We start from the raw sequence: 17,360 nt of genomic DNA, 5'->3' as shown, positions 1-17,360 counted from the left end.
TGTTTTGTCCATCAAATGGAAATGAAAGGGCAGATATTGATAAGGCTGAGTGACTAATTGAATGTCATTAGGAAAGGAAAAGAATATGTCAAATGTGACTGAGAGGCTGAAAGCCTGAGAAATGGTGAAATGTGGCATTTTTGCTGATTTGTGGAGAACCCTGAAAGGTGACACCTGGAAACTCATACTACACTTAGGGAGCATGTGCTGGTGAGAGACAGCTAACTCAGATAAAACTGTAATTTGTAGACACTCTAAAATCCCATATCTTAGCCAGTAGTTCCAGTTGTGACGTAAAACAACATATCTCCCTGTACTTGTAGTAACAAAATGGGTAGATTGGCATTGCACCTGCTCCTTCTATAGTTGAAAAGAATTGACTATATAGGAGAGGGTGATACTGTGAACTGGGTCTTAGTTCTGCTGCTGATTTACTATGTGACATTGGACAAGGCATTTCACCTCTGGTTTCTAATTTGTACAAGGATAATTAATACTGGTGTAAATGATTTTGCAGCTCCTTCTGAACTTAGAGTCTTCATTTTTAAAACAAAACATGACCTCTGAGATAGAGTTGGCTATACTTTCTCAAATTTAAAAAATTAAGCAAAATGCTGATCTAATAGATTCATGTAACTTTTAAGTGTAGCATCTTGAAGGTGTCCCTCTATCAACTGAAGAACAAATGTCTCAGCTTAATATGTGACTGCGTCAAAAAAAAAAAAAATGCAACCACAGTAGGTGACCAAAGGGATAAGTAACTTTCCGGAATTTTGAAAGCCCAGTAGTATTTAGTATATGCTCTCTCAGCATTAAAAAGGTCACCTTGCTAATACATGTTAATTTTGAAAGTTTAATTGACCTTTGGAATTTTAATATCAACCTTTTTTGGTGTGTTTAGAGGTTGGAGCAATCACCGAAGAAACTGAAGCCTGTGATTGGTGGAGTTTGGGGGCTGTCCTCTTTGAACTTCTCACTGGCAAGGTAAGCAGTGACCCGGACCTTTAATAAGCTTCCCCAGGTGCTGCCTTGATTTCAAATTGGGGACATTTAGCCTTCGCCTTTAGTTTTTAGATCAGGGGCTAGGTAAGAAAGACTTTGATATCTCTCTCTCCTTTTCTCCCTAAGTAAGCTTATCAAGATTCCAGATTAAAAAAACAGTTGAGTTGTATTACGCTGAATGAATTGGTGGTAAAATGCTGTTACTTCACTGTGTTAGTACACAGTAAGATACAAGACTAAACATTTTTTCTCTTCATTTTCTATGGTTCACTTTTAACAGTTACACCTATAAAGTTGATGTCAGGATGTATTAGAATTCTCTGTATGTTTTAAACATCTGGTCTGAAACCAGGAGGAATTTCTCATTTTAGAAAATTAATGTAGATATGAATGGTAACATCTTTTTTTCTCAATACTGTAAATTTTTCTGATATGTTTTAGCTTAAGGAGAAAATTTATATTCCCTCTGATCAATAACTTTTAAGATATTAGAGGTGAATAGACTTGAATAGAGTATGCTGCAGATTTTCTTCTGAGAAGCAAACAGAGGAAATGAACAGTCATATTTTTGTAAGTAGTCATCTGTCTTCAATAAGTAAATAATACCAAATTCCCAAGGTAGTTGTAGGATTTACAAATCACCTATACGTACATTCAAACCATGATGTGCTATATGTATATAAAATATTAGTAGATTATAAACTTTGAAAGTTTAGGATACATTTAAAATTTTAAAGCTATCTAAAGTCCCTTTTGAGTTTTATGTATAATGTAAGCTTCTCTGTTTATGAGCCATTTTCTTTGTAACTAAGGGAAAAGGGCTAGTAGCATAAGCTCTTGGATGTGATTTCACCAATTGCCTTCATTCCAGTTAGAAGTTCTGGAGGCTCAGAGCCCTCGTCCTGAACGGCTTAGGTGGCGCTATTGATTACTACACCTCCAGTTACAATTATTGTTGAGTTCTCTGTACTTGCGTCCATAAATCCTGGGGTAAGAAGTACCTGATGATTGTTTCAGACGCTGGTAGAGTGCCATCCAGCAGGAATAACTACTCACACTACTTTGAACATGCCAGAATGCGTCTCTGAAGAGGCTCGCTCACTCATTCAACAGGTAATTTAATTGACCTATTGGCCAAGTAAATTAACCATGCAAATTAGAAGAGCCCGCAGCTCTAGAACCTTAAAGAAATTAGTTTTGGGCAAGGAAGATTCATTACTAATTACAAATTCATAACTACTACTGTATATCCTTAGGTTCCTGCTATTATCTAAGTGTTGGTGAGGTCAGAGAGAACAGATAAAGCTAATTGGTATTAAATATTTTTTTCCAAAATTCAGGCTAATGTTTAGTCATTTCCATCAATTTGTGTAGGTATGAGATTAAGTATTGCTTTTAGCTTGTCTGGGGCTCCTCTATTTTGCCTACTACATTTTTAAACTATATATGATTGACTATTTTCAATCTTTAATTTATATTTATAAACTTAGAAATGGATGTCTCAGGTTGCATAGGAGAGAAGTAGTGTTAGAAAAGTTTGCCCAGTTAGATGATTCTTAGGTTCATCCATTGATGGAAATTGTGGGTTTTGGTATCATTTAGTTATTTTTGGTTGCTGTGAAGAAAGAGACAATTGAAAATTAAAGTTCAGTATCCCAGAGGTGGGCTTGGAACGCTGGTGAGCTTCTTCAACTGATCCCCTACATTTAAAATGTACTGAATAGTGGATCTGGTGAGTACCCCGAGGGTTGTCAGCACTGTGGTATGACAGGCCCACAGCACATCAGCAATAATTGTCAGGCCTGGGATCATACACTTTTATGAAAAATATAAAGGGAATGGTTATTTGGAAAAGATCAAGAATGAAAATTTTTGTTTAGTAGAACATGAATTACTTTTTAAATCAGGGAAATAAAATTTTTAAAAAGGGGTGGAAGGACTTACATATTAATAAGAGAAATACCTAGTATCCTCTTAAGGAGTGATTTTGGTTTCTGTCAGCAGATACGTGCACAGCCTAGTGCTGTACCCTCTGAGGGCAAGGCGTAAATGACTGTTGCAGACGGGCGGGATAGAGCTGCCAGAAAGGTTTAAAGACCACTTTGGCAAGTGGGGATAAGGAGGGGCTATTGCTGATGCATTGGTGGTATTAGGAGAGTTCTGTGTAGTGGATGTTATTTTTGTGGCGTCCTAGATTTTCAGCACGGCAGGGTTGGGTGTGGGAGGAACAGCTGGATGGCACACACAGCTTCAACAATGGGAATAGTCGGAAAGACTCAATTTGAGATATCAGAAGTTTGCTGTATCCAGTGGAGGGATGAATGTAGGGATGAGTGTGGAAAGATAAGTTGGGATCCTCTCATGGGGTTCTGTTATCATGAACACCAGCGTAGAGTGATAGTGTTTAGTTCAGTAAAAAATTGAGATTTGGAGTTTTTGTACAGATGAGGGGAAGAATCAGAATGGTGTGCTTCACGAAGATTCTGAAAATAAAAAGCAACATAACCAGGTTGGAAATACTGAGATGAGAACACCTTGAGCACTTTGCCAAAGGATTAGGAGGTAATGAAAGATACATAAAACATTTCATTCTGATGGGAGAAAGGACAGCTACTCATTTGATTTCATCTTATTTGTTGTGACACAAAACAAAAAACTAAATTTAAAGTACTTTTTCTGGTAAATAATTTAAAGAAGGCTAGCAACTGCCATTTTTTTGTTTTTCTTTTTAAAGGAGTAGTCATTAAACAGAGTAGGGCCAAAGTAGGTTTACGGTTGTGAGTGTGGGAAACATAGCTTTTTCTTGTATTATTATTTATTTATTGTTGTGTCATTATCCACAAGAGCAACTGTAAGCCTACTTTTGCCCCACCCTGTATAATATTGATAATAGAATTCCCCGCATTAATTTATAAAGGTCTGTTGTTCCTGTTTTATTAGAAATTATGTTGTAAAAGAGTCTAAGCTTAAGGTATGTTGAATCCCCGAATATAGATACTTATCGCTTATATGGTAAATCATTGGCCTGCCTAAGGAAACTACCACTCATGTCGAGGAAACATCATCAGGAAAGGGAAGAGGGGTCTCGTGGCATGATTAGCCATTTGTCACTCTGACTTTCCTCTTCCACTACCTCACAGGTCATAGAGGTCATTTAAAAAATCACAAGATGATTTATATGGAAATAATTATTCTGCTTTGGGGATATTTCCCCTCTTTGGTCTGTCAGCTCCTTGCTCGCTTCCTAGATTTTATAATCTCCTGTGTCCATGTTCAGTCATCTCAGCCAGGTGACTGATACTAACGTAAATATAGTTACATTTTAAACGCAATGTTTTAAGAAGATACTTATATTTTATAAATTTTCACGGGCATGCATGTTTGTACTTTACAGTGGATATTAGTTAATTATGACAAGTTGCTTTGTCCGCTGAAAGATGTTATATGAAAAAAAAACCACAAAACTTCAAAGCAAACTTCTGTGTCTTTATTGCTCAACTCCATCGCCTGTTCTTCAGGAACAGGGAGGTTGGCAGCCACTGGTTGACACATTCTCATAAGTAGTGGGATCTTTGCATGATCTCTTGCGAGGTCTGAGGTAGTATTTAAAATGGCTGAATAAGCAAGATGGTCATGAGTGAAACAATTACACTTCTGCCTGTAGGTTTATACTTGTAAATTTATGGAAGAGTCCATGAACTAAGTAAATTAACTTTAGTAAAATGAAAATAGGAACCTCTATTGGAATTTCATAACAAGGTCATGTTTTAGAAAGAATGGACATGGGAAAGACAATTGTAACAAAGAAGAAAAAACTTGGATGTTTTCTGAAATAGTTAAAAATATTCTATAGTTGTAGTTAATTCTTACCAATATTTGAAACTTTAAATTTATATTCATTTGTCTGATGCCTTTTACATTTCAGTCCCTAGACATGAATTGTCTGATTTCGAAAGTGGCTTTGATATATTTAGGACATTTTTAGGTTTGTTTTATAATAGCTTTTCTCTTAACATATTTTAGAAACTTGTAATATAAAAATTCTTTGAGAATTTAGATTTGATAAGCAGTAGTTATTTTGAATGTTAGAAAAAATAATTTTAAGTTAAAAGCCTGGAGACTGAGGACAGTCTTTTGAAGTCTATGCTTTACTCCCTTTGTGGATTTGGTAATTCAAAGTGAAGCAATAGATTCTTGGCCTGTGCATATCATACACTCATGAGGCAGTGCAACATTGTGGTTAAGAGCATGGATTCTGGCCTGACCAGGCAGTGGCACAGTGGATAGAGTGTTGGACTGGGATGCAGAGGACCCAGGTTCAAAACTCTGAGATTGCCAGCTTGAGCATGGGTTCATCAGGCTTGAGTGCTGGCTCATCCAGCTTGAGCAGGGAGTTGCTGGCTTGAGCATGGGATCATAGACATGACCCCATGGTCTCTTGCTTGAACCCAAAGGTTGCTGGTTTGAAGCCCAAGGTCACTGGCTTGAGCCCAAGGTTGCTGGCTTGAGCAAGGGGTCACTAGCTCTGCTGCAGCCACCCGGTCAAGGCACATATAAGAAAGCAATCAATGAACAACTAAGGAGACAGAGGAGCTGCAATGAAGAATTGATGCCTCTCTTTCCCTTCCTGTCTGTCCCTATCTGTCCCTCTCTCTGTCTCTGTCACAAGAAAAAAAAAAAAAAGAGCATGGATTCTTGAGCCACTGCCTGAATTCAAGTCTTGTCTTTGCCCCTGCCAACTTCTCCGAGTCTGTTTTCTCATCTATAAATTAGAGAAAAATAATAGTAGATATTCAAAGAGTTGTGAGTTAAATGAATTAACTTATATTAAGTACTTAGAATAAGACTAGGACACAGTGAGTGTCACATAAATATTTTTATTTTTATTTTTAGGAGATATAACATATAGTAATTTGTATGTGATAAAGCATGTCATTGAATTATAGGGTTCCTAACATAAGAGTGAGGCAACTGCTGATGATATGACAAAAAGGTCTCAGAAAAATGGTGGCCTAGCACATAATAGGACATCAGTCGATATATTTTGCCCAAATAATGGAATGAATGAATCATGAATGAAAGAAAAAATAGAAATGAAGGAAAAATAAGAAATAGAAGTTCAATTTGAATAGTGGGATTTTCTATATGTATAGAATCATTAATGTAAAGAAATTAATTTCATTTGCAGTTGACTAAATATTGTGGAAAAATTATTTGCTAGGAAATATTCTCAGGTTTGAATGGTGTAATCATCTGAGGAAGTTGGCCAATTCTCTCCTCAAAAAAAGAAATTATAAAGATAGAATTGGCAAAAACAACCATCTCAGTGCTCTGGAAATTGATCAAAGGGATACAAAAATCTGAAAAGTGTTTATGCTTGAGAAACAGTGGGACTTTGGGAAAGAGCGCTGGGACCTTGGCATTCTTGCCTGGGGCTGTTCCCATTTTCTTCCCTGGTTGGTCAGGTATGAAGGTTCTACCAGATTGGGGCAGGCCATGAAGACCAACCCTGAGGCTGCGTGCTTGTGCATAGGAGCAGGGAAAGAGCCCAGTGAAAAGTAAACACCAGGGCAGACTTGAAAATAGCCTAAATTTTGAATGTGTTCTCCTAACCATTGTTAGAGGATGGAAGCTTTAGTGGCTGTGTGTTTTTTATTTTTATTTTTTATTATTCTCCCACTACTCCCCTTCCCTTTTTGGTAACTATCAGCTTGTTCTCTGTGTCTATGGAGCTGTTTCTGTTTCATTTTTCTGGATTCTATATATAAATGAAATTATACAGTATTTGTCTTTCTTTGTCTGACTTAGTTCACTTAGTATGATACCTTCTATGTCTATCCATGTTGTTGTACTGGCAAGATTTCATTCTTTTTAATTGCTGAATAATATTGCATTCTATATATGTACCACATTTTCTTTATCCATTCATCTATTGATGGACAGCTTCGTTGCTTCCATATCTTGGCTCTTGTAAGTAATGCTGCAATGAACATAGGGGTGCATATATCTTTTTGAATTAGTGTTTTTGATTTCTTGGGATAAATATCAGAGGTGGAATTGCTGGGTTGTATGGTCACTGTGTTTTTAATTTTTTGAGCAATCTTCATACTGTTTTCCATAGTGGCTGCACCCATTAACAATCTCACCAGTAATGTATGAGGGTTCCCTTTTTCCATATCTTTGTTTACACTTGTATTTGTTGATTTTTTTGATGATAGCCACTATGACAGGTATGAGGTGACACCTTATTATTGTTGTTGTTGTTTTTTCTTTTTGTATTTTTCTGAAGCTGGAAACGGGGAGAGACAGTCAGACAGACTCCCGCATGCTCCCGACCGGGATCCACCCAGCACGCCCAGCAGGGGCGACGCTCTGCCCACCAGGGGGCGATGCTCTGCCCCTTCGGGGGGGTCGCTATTCCGCGACCAGAGCCACTCTAGCGCCTGGGGCAGAGGCCAAGGAGCCATCCCCAGTGCCCGGGCCATCTTTGCTCCAATGGAGCCTCGCTGCGGGAGGGGAAGAGAGAGACATAGAGGAAGGGGGGGGGGTGGAGAAGCAAATGGGTGCTTCTCCTATGTGCCCTGGCCGGGAATCGAACCCGGATCCCCCGCACGCCAGGCCGATGCTCCACCGCTGAGCCAACCGGCCAGGGCCTTATTGGTGTTTTGATTTACATTTCTCTAATGATTATTGATGTTGAACATCCTTTCATTCATATGTCTGTTGACCGTCTGTATGTCTTCTTTGGAGAAATGTCTGTTCACGTCCTTTGTCCATTTCTTAGTTGGATTTTTAAAAAAAAAAATTTCAAGTGAGAGGAAGGGTGATAGTAAGACAGACTCTGGTTATGAGAGAGGAAGAGGGAGAGAAGGGGGAGAAAGAAGGGACAAGAAGCAGATGGTTGCTTCTTTTTTTTTTTTTTTTTTTTTTTTTTTTTTCTGAAGCTGGAAACGGGGAGAGACAGACTCCCGCATGCGCCCGACCGGGATCCACCCGGCACGCCCACCAGGGGGCGATGTTCTGCCCATCCGGGGCGTCGCTATGTCATGACCAGAGCCACTCTAGTGCCTGAGCAGAGGCCACAGAGCCATCCCCAACGCCCGGGCCATCTTTGCTCCAATGGAGCCTTGGCTGCGGGAGGGGAAGAGAGAGACAGAGAGGAAGGAGAGGGGGAGGGGTGGAGAAGCAGATGGGCGCTTCTCCTGTGTGCCCTGGCCAGGAATCGAACCTGGGACCTCTGCACGCCAGGCCAACGCTCTACCACTGAGCCAACCAGCCAGGGCCAGATGGTTGCTTCTTATAAGTGCCCTGACCGGGAATGAAACCTGGGATGCCCATACACCAGGCTGACACTCTATCTACTGAACCAACCAGCCAGGGCCATTAACTGGATTGTTTTTGAAAAAAAATTTTTTTTGATGTTAAATTGTATGAGTTTTTTCTGTATTTTGGATGTTAACTCTTTATTGGTTGTATCATTTGCAACTATCTTCTCCCATTTAGTAGACTTTCTTTTCATGTTGTTGATGCTTTCTTTCACTGTACAAAAATTTTTTAGTTTGATATAATCCTATGTCTTTGTTTATTCTTTTGTTGCTCTTACCCAAGGAGACATAAACTAAAAGATATTGCCATAAGTGATGTTAAAAAGTTTACTGCCCATGTTTTCTTCCAGGAATTTAATGCTGTCAGGTTTTACATTTAAGTTTTTAATCCATTTTGAATTTATTTTTTTATATGCTCTAAGAAAGTGGTCTGACTTCTTTCTTTTCTTTCTTTCTTTTTGCATGTGTCTATCCAGTTTTTCCAACACCACTTGTTGAAGATAATATCTTTACTCCATTGTATATCTTGCCTCCTTTGTCACATTTAAATCTAACCTCTTTTCAATCACTGGTGGGCCACTAAGCAGTACAGACACAGCTTAAAAGTAAAAACAAGAAAAATAATAGAGACATCAATAGCTGCTTGTTATGATGGGATGTAGGAAGCTGATTTACAGACTTAGCTGAAACAAGTTACTAAACCATCCAACAGCAACGCTCACAGTCTTCATGGGAAGAAAATCAGACTCCAGAGTTGCTAAAGTACATTCTCTAAATGTCTCTTTTTTAGAAAAATATAAGATACACAGATATAAAAATGTATGACCCATATCAGGGAAAAAAGCAGTCAATAGGAGTTGTCATCTCTAAAATATCTTCAGATTTTGGATTTAACAAAGACTTCAAAGTGGGTATTATAAATATATTTAAAGAACTAAAGGAAACCATGTTTAAGGAGTTAAAGGAAAGTATAACAGCAGTGAATCAACAGAGATTCTCAATAAGGATATAGAAATTATATATATGAATATTATTTAAAAAATTTTTTCAAATCTAATTTATAGAAATTATATTTTTATTAAAAGAACCAACTAGGAAAAAAAAAGAACCAACTAGAAATTCTTTAATTCAAGATACAGTAATTGAAATAAAGAAGTCACTAAGGGAAACAAATTAATTAGATTATTTTTTTTAACAGCAAATTTGAGATAGTTAAGGGAAGACTCAGTGAATTTTAAGTAGAACAATAGAAGTTATCCAATCTGAAAAACAGACCAAAAATAAAAATGTAGAAAGATGAACAGGGCTACAGAGACCTGTAAAACAATATAAAATATATGAATATACATAAAATGGGAGTCCTAGAAGAAAAGGAAAGAGGGGAAGGGTCAACAAAAATACTTGAAGAAATAATAGCTGGAAATGCTAAATATGATGAAAAACATTGATATGCATCAAAGAGACTTAGTGGACTCTAAGCAGGAAAATACAGAGAGATCCACACATAGACATATTATGGTCAAGTTATTAGAAGACAAAAGACAAAGAGGACGATTTTGTAAGCAGCAAAAGAAAAACAGTCTGTATACAAGGGAGTATTAATGTGCGACATCTCTTCAAAAACAATAGAAAACTGTTAACTACACTTATTATGACGATCATTTTATAATATATACAAATATCAAATCATTATGCACCACATAACTAATATAATGTCATGTTAATTATACCTCAATAAAAAAGAAAAACAGAAGATGGAAGACAGTGAAAAGACATATTCAAAGTGCCAAAACAAGGTAACTGTCAATCCTTCTAAAATAAAGATGAAGTAAAGCAATTTCCAAATAAAGGCAGAAAATTCATTGCTGGCAAGCTTGCCTTACAAGAAATAATACAGGAAGTCCTTCAGGGTGACCAGAAATGATGCCATCTAGTAACTCAAATCCGTAGGAGGAAAGGAAGAGCCCTGGAATGGTAAATAGGAGTTAATACTAAAGACTAAATATATTTATCTCATTTCTCTTGTAAGCTTCTTTTAAAAGACCTAAGACTGCATGAAGCAATGATTATAATACTGTGCTGTTGAGTTTATAACATATGTAGATGCAATATATAGGTAACAATAATAGATGAAAGAAGGCAGGCAGAGTGAAATTATAGTGGAATGGAGTTTCTATATTTTACCGGAATTACATTAGTATTAATCTGAAATAGATTGTGATAAAACATATTTATAATATTTACAGCAACTACTAAAAAGTAAAATTAAGAGGAACTGAAACACTACAGTAAAAAGTATTTGGCTCAAAAGAAAAGCAGTAAAAGAACAAAAAAAGACAATAGATGTAGAAAACAAGTAGCAAAATGGCAAATGTAAACCCACCATATTGATAATTACATTCAATGTGAAAGTCTAAACATGCCAAAGAAGAGGCAGAGATTGTTAACCTGGGTCAAAAAGCAAGATCCAAATTATCATCTGTGTATGAGAGACACACCTTAAGGTCAAATACAGAAATAGGTTGGAAGAAAAAGAATAGGAAAAGAAAACCCTGCAAAAAGTAACCATAAGAGAATGGGAGTGGCTATATCACATCCCAGACAAAATAAATGTCAAGATTAGAGACTTATTAGAGACCGAAACAGATTTTTTTAATGATAAAAGAGTCAATACATAGAAAGATATAATAATTCTAGTTATATGGCTCTAATAGCCTCAAAACATACAAGCAAAATCTGACTGAATTGAAGGGAAAAATAAACAATCCAATAATAATAATAATAAATGGAGGCTTCAGTAACCCAGTCTTGATAATTTATAGAAAACAAGCAAGAATGTAGAGAAGGCTGAAACAACATTATCAGACAACTCTAACTGACATATTTAGTTCATTCCATCCAGTGATTTCAGAGTATATTCTTGCCGCATGTACATGGAACATTCTTCAGGATAATATAACAAGTTTCAATATTTAAGAAGATTGAAATCATGCAACATATTCTGACCATAACAGTTTAATTAAAAATCATCAATAGAAAGACATCTGGTGAATCCATTAATATTTGGAAATTAAACAACACACTTCTAAATAACCTATGAGTCAAAGAAAAAAACCCCAAGAAAAGCTAGAAATTATTTTTAATGAACTAAAAACAAATCTAAACTCATACTATATCAAAATTTATGGGATGCAGCTAAATCAGTTTTTGAGGAAAATCTATGGCTTTAACCACCTGTATCAGAAAAAAAGGGCTCAGATAAAAATCTCATCTTTTACCTTAAGAAACTAGAAAAGATAACTATAAAAAGCAAAGTAAATTTAAAGCAAGCAGAATAAAATAAGCAGAAATCAATGAAATAGAGAAAATTAAGGTATTTACAAATGGTTCTTTGAAAAAAATCAACAAAATTGGGAAATGTTTAGCTGATTCTAAAACATACATTAAAAGGCAACAGAATCTAAAATATCCAAAATAATCTTAAAGAGAACAAAGTTGGAGGACTTATATTACCTGATTTCCCAGTCATTGTAAAACCACAGTAACTACTTACCATGTTATTAGAGCAAAGACAGGCATATAGATCAATGGAATGAAATTGAATCCAGAAATCAAGCCATACATTATTGTCATTGATTTTCAATAAAGACACCAAAATAATTTGGTGGTGAAAAAGTCTTTTCAACAAATGGTGCTGGGAAAATCATACATTCGTATGTAAAACCAAAATGAACTAAGCCCCTTACTTCATGCCATATGTAAAATTAACTCAAAATAGGTCATAGACCTACGGAAGCTAAAACTGTAAAAATTGTAGAAGAGAACAGGAGAAGATCTTCATGACCTTGGATTAGGGAGTTATTAGACATGATACCAAAATGAAAAAAATGGATAGTGTTGGCTTCATTAAAATTAAAAACTTTTATACTTGAAAACATTAGTAAGAGAATGAAAAGACAGGCCAGAGACTGGGAGAAAATATTTGCAAATCATGTAACTGATAGTGGATTTGTATTCAGAATGTAAAAGAACTTTTATAACTCAACAAGCAGACAGCTCAGTATAAAAATGGGCAAAGATTTACCAAGGAAGCTATATGAAATGCTCATAAGAACATGAAAAGATGCTCACTATCCCTAGTCATTAAGGAATAAAAATTAAAACCATAATAAGATACCACTAAAACCCACTAAAAGGGCTATAATAAAGAGACTATGAAATATTGGTAAGGATGTAGAAAAAGTAGAACCCTCCTATATTGCTGGCGGGAATATAAAATGTTATAGCTACTTTAGAAAAGTTTGGCAGTTTCTTAAAAAGTCAAACATGAACTTAACATATGATCTAGTGATTCTTCTACTCCTAGGGATATCCATAAGAGAAATGAAAGCATATGTCCACACGAAGACACATACACAAATGTTACAGCCACTGTGTTCCTTGTAGCTTCAACCTGGAAAGTGCACATGTCCGTTAACTGATGAATAGATTAACAAAATGTATATCTAAACAGTGGAAGGCTGTTCAGAAGTAAAAAAGAATGGATTGTTGATACCTGCTACAATCTCAAAAACATGTGAAATAAAAGAAAATAGCTGCAAAAGACAATGTATTTTATGATTTCATTTACATGAAATATCTAGAAAGGGCAAGTTTATAGAGACGGCAGGTCAGTGGTTACTTGGGGCTGGAGATGGTAGTGAAGATTAACAACACAAGGAAACTTTTTAGGGCGATCAAAGTGGTTTTTTTTTTTTTTACAGAAACAGAGAGAGTCAGAGAGAGGGATAGACAAAGACAGACAGACAGGAACGGACAGAGATGAGAAGCATCAATTATTAGTTTTTTGTTGTGACACCTTAGTTGTTCACTGACTGCTTTCTCATATGTGCCCTGACCGTGGGCCTTCAGCAGACCGAGTAACCCCTTGCTCGAGCCAGCGACCTTGGGTCCAACCTGGTGAGCTTTTTGCTCAAACCAGATGAGCCGGCGCTCAAGCTGGCAACCTCGGGGTCTCAAACCTGGGTCCTCTGCATCCCAGTTTGACGCTCTGTCCACTGCGCCACCGCCTGGTCAGGTGATCAAAGTATTCTAAAACCAGATAGTGGTAATGGTTGTGCAACTCTTAACTTTCTTTCCTAAGAATCATTGAATTGCATGCTTTCAGGAGGTAAATTTTATGCTATATAAATTATTTTTCAGTAATGCTGTTGAAACAAAAATTTGAGACATGAATGTCTGAAGACACTTTCTTCCTGCATGTCCATGGTCTACAATAATTGTATATGACTGCTTCTTTTCCTACACTCAACAATTCTGTTGCATATAATATTATTAACTTATTTTATGCATGAATTCTAATAGTGAAGAAGTCAAAACACGTTTTATTCATTGGGTCAAATTATTCCATGTGAGTCAGCTCTTCCAAGGAAACGATTTTGGAATGTGAGCTGGCTAATTCAGACTAGGTGAAGTTTCGTCCCAGTGCATATATAATTCACTCAGGGTTGAGAGACCTATCGTGCCTCTCAAGCTTTCTAATCATGAAAGGAGTAACTGGACCTTACAGAATTTGGTACAATATCAAATTAACATCACACTGTATGTTTGGAGTAGGAAATTCCTAAGTATAACTTTATGAGGATGATAAAAACAAAGCAAGCTATTCAAGGTCCTGTTTCAAATCAGTTGAAAAGCCAGGAACTCAGATACCCCATGACTCCACAGCTAGAGTCATGTTAGACATTGCTCCCTTTCAAGAAAGTATAGTTAGTTGGCTAGTAGGTCCATTTGTTGCTGGAGTTGAATTTACAAGCTTTCTCCTCTCCTGTTTTTGTTTTCCTGTGATTTGCTCATTGGATTCCTCTTTTTTAGCTCTTGCAGTTCAACCCTGTGGAGCGTCTTGGTGCGGGAGTTGCTGGTGTTGAAGATATCAAATCTCATCCATTTTTTACCCCAGTGGATTGGGCAGAACTGATGAGACGAACATGACGCAGGGTCATCTGCACCCATTTTATCTTATCTGGGACAGGCGTCTCTAGCAAGGGGGCAGCTCTGCCTTGCAGGCACTGACAGAGCACCAAAGCACTGGCGTGAAGACCTTCGAGGAAATGGGGGACAAAAAGGCTGAGAGAGAACAATTCCTTTACAGTTACTCTCTGGACAAGATATTGGCTCCATGTGCAAGGAGCTGTTGCATACAAACCTTTAACCAAGGTGTGATCTTTGTTTTGTCTGCATTTAGTGTCATAGGTGAGTTAGGAACCCAACTGAAAGGAATGCTGGTGGAGAACTTCCTCTGACATGAAACTCCAAGTGTACAATTAAGTATTACTTGAAAGGAGGACTTTACATGGCAGCTAACCATGCTTTTCTGCTAACAAGATTGGCTTATGTGATCAAATTAATATTTGTTGAATAATATATGAAAAGTGCTTTATGAATAATGTCATCTGTGGAGCTTAAAAAGTGAGGAAAATAAGAATATACTCATGTCTAATAGGAAACATATACCATGATGTTATATAATTAATGTGTGTTGAATATGGTCCCAAATTGTTTCATACTTTCAGATGTTCACATGGAAAGGAAACACTTCCTGGTGTCCACTTTTACTTGGTTGGTACTACTTATGGCAGGGTTCATTTAAACAGTCACTCTGTCTCTCTTGCCAACTGTGTCCCTCTACTTCCCACACCCCTGGCCTATTCTCTCATACTCTGTTCTTTGTACCCCCTACTAATTCATATGCAACAAAAAAGGGAAGGGAATATTTATGTGACCAAATTGTATCAACCTAGTAAGGACTAAGAAATCATGATGTAAAATAAACATGGTAAAAATTTAAGTCTCTCCTTTATTTAATTGCTATACACACACACACACACACACACACACACACACACACACATATTTTTTTTAAAAGAAAGGCTTCTCTTCTTTTCAGTTTGGAATGTTAGTAATTTCTACTTCTTCTTATGCTTGACTTCATTTTAGGGTTTGGTTTGGTATACTAAGAACTGAAGGATCTCATCTAAATGGAATTGAATGGCAGACCTATTTTATTACTCATAGTGACAGGATTTCCAGATTTGACCTCCTAATCTACTTGACATTGTGTAGAAAGAATATGAGTATTTACACATCTCCAAACATTTGTATTATTCCTTTATGTTGCTAAGATAGGTCCTTGGTTATACATTGTTTACAACAATTTACAAATGTTTTAAGAGTGTTAAGGTATGTTTTTATAACTTTATTCAAAGAAGAAAGAATAAGGCATTATTTCTGAGTTAGGAGCTACTAGAAATAATGAAAGCTTTGTACATGTTTTAACCCTTTGTGTTTTTGAGATGTGTGTGAGAGCCCATCCTATTCCAAGAGCATCTGGCATCAGCCACCGGCCAGGTCCTCGCTTCGAATTAAATGGAAGCAAAAAAGGCTTTAGTGAAAGAGAGGAAATGTGCAAGCATTTTTCCTTTTTCTCTTATCCTGCTCCCCCTTTTTCCTCTTGGGTCCCCTTCTAACCTGAACCCCAGCTGAAGGGCTGCAACAACACCAGGATGGGGAGCAGGTCACCAGGATCACAGCTCAATCAAGATGACATAATTCCCTGGAACTGGATTTCAACTCACCAGCCCCCTGGCCTCATAACAGGAACTCATGCAGGTGAGAGGCAGGGATGACTTCCTGAGCAGGACTGGTAGGAAGTCTGCGAGGACGTGGAGCGGGCCAGTCCAGCACTTCCTTCCAGAAGTGCCCTATGACATGAAAGTGGGACTTCACAACTAAGGGGAAGCTCCCAGCCCTTCCACAAGATTTTGGTCCCTTCATTTCAGAGGACAGTAATGTCAACAGATGGTTGCTGTGTCAGTGTGTTGACATAATTCCATTACTTCAGTTTCTCTCTTTTTCTCTGTATGTTTGGTTGGAACTTGTACTTAATGTAAATGCATTATTCATAGTCACGGTAGACATCAATTATTTTAGGAATAAACACACAAGATAAATGGCTTTGGGTTGATGAACCCAAGTCTGTTTTTATTTGATGGTGTGTATTAGAGATATTAACATTTTTAATGCTGTGGCCAGTAGTGCCTTTTTTTTTTTTGTAGTATATGTCATATGGATCAAAATCATAAAGGATTTGCCACTTTTTTTGAGAAATGAATATTTGTCATTTGATTTTTTTTACTGTGGTACATACAATATACATAACAAAATTTACTGTTTTAACTTCAAGTATACAATTTATTGACATTTAGAACATCCACATTTTTAGTCAGCCAGTACCACTGTGCATCTCAGAACCTCTTAATCATCCCAAACTGAAACTTCGGACCCATTAAACAATTACTTCCCATTCCCCCTCCCCTGGCTGCTGGTAACCACCATTCTACTTTCTGTCTCCATGACTGGCTCTTCTAGGTCTCTCTTATAAGTAGAATCGACACTATTTATTCTCCTGAATCTGGCTTATTTTCTTAACATAGTGTTTTCAAGGTTCACCCCTGACATAGTGAATATCAAACTTTCATTCCTTTTTGAGGCTAAATAATATTCCATTGTCTGTATATACCCCATTTTGTTTAGCCATTTACTTGGCAATGGACATTTAGGTGTTCCACCTTTTGGCTATTGTGAACAGTGTCATTATGAACATTGATGTACAAACATCTCTGAGTTCATGCTCATTTGATTTTATATTTTTTATATGAAATTACCAATGTAATCGATTATTATTTTAATTATGCTCTTTATAAGAGAGCTTTTTCTAGCAGGTTGCCAATACCATTATGGTGTATTGCCTCTTATTCTAAGATATGATAGGAAAATCTACCATTTCTATTTCACAAATGGGTAAGTTAAGCTCCCTAAGATTAAAAAAGAATGCCATCATTTTGTTTTAACTATGGAGTGACTTGATACCTTTTGAGACAGACCATTTCAACGTATTTGTTATAATTACTGAACTCTAAAAATATTTAAACCTGTCTTTTAAACATTTATAAACTGTTAAAATTCCTGTTGTGT

At 36.7% G+C, this 17,360-nt stretch overlaps 1 protein-coding gene across 5 annotated transcripts in view; it reads left to right on the top strand.

Moving 5' to 3' along the window:
• RPS6KC1 (ribosomal protein S6 kinase C1) overlaps positions 1–15,174 on the top strand; it is a 177,942-nt gene extending 162,768 nt beyond the window's left edge. For all 5 annotated transcript variants that reach the window (XM_066361770.1, XM_066361768.1, XM_066361767.1 and 2 more), the window contains 3 exons: positions 902–984; positions 2,020–2,115; positions 14,202–15,174. In XM_066361770.1, coding sequence (XP_066217867.1) covers positions 902–984; positions 2,020–2,115; positions 14,202–14,318 — 296 coding nt within the window. In that variant the 3' untranslated portion in view covers positions 14,319–15,174. The remainder of the gene's footprint in view (positions 1–901; positions 985–2,019; positions 2,116–14,201) is intronic.
• Positions 15,175–17,360: the final 2,186 nt, after the last annotated feature.

This window comes from Saccopteryx leptura, chromosome 2 (assembly GCF_036850995.1).
Source record: "Saccopteryx leptura isolate mSacLep1 chromosome 2, mSacLep1_pri_phased_curated, whole genome shotgun sequence".
Classification (NCBI taxonomy): domain Eukaryota; kingdom Metazoa; phylum Chordata; class Mammalia; order Chiroptera; family Emballonuridae; genus Saccopteryx; species Saccopteryx leptura.
The sequence above is the reverse complement of the archived record's forward strand: the minus strand, read 5'-3'. Positions and strand labels throughout refer to the sequence as shown.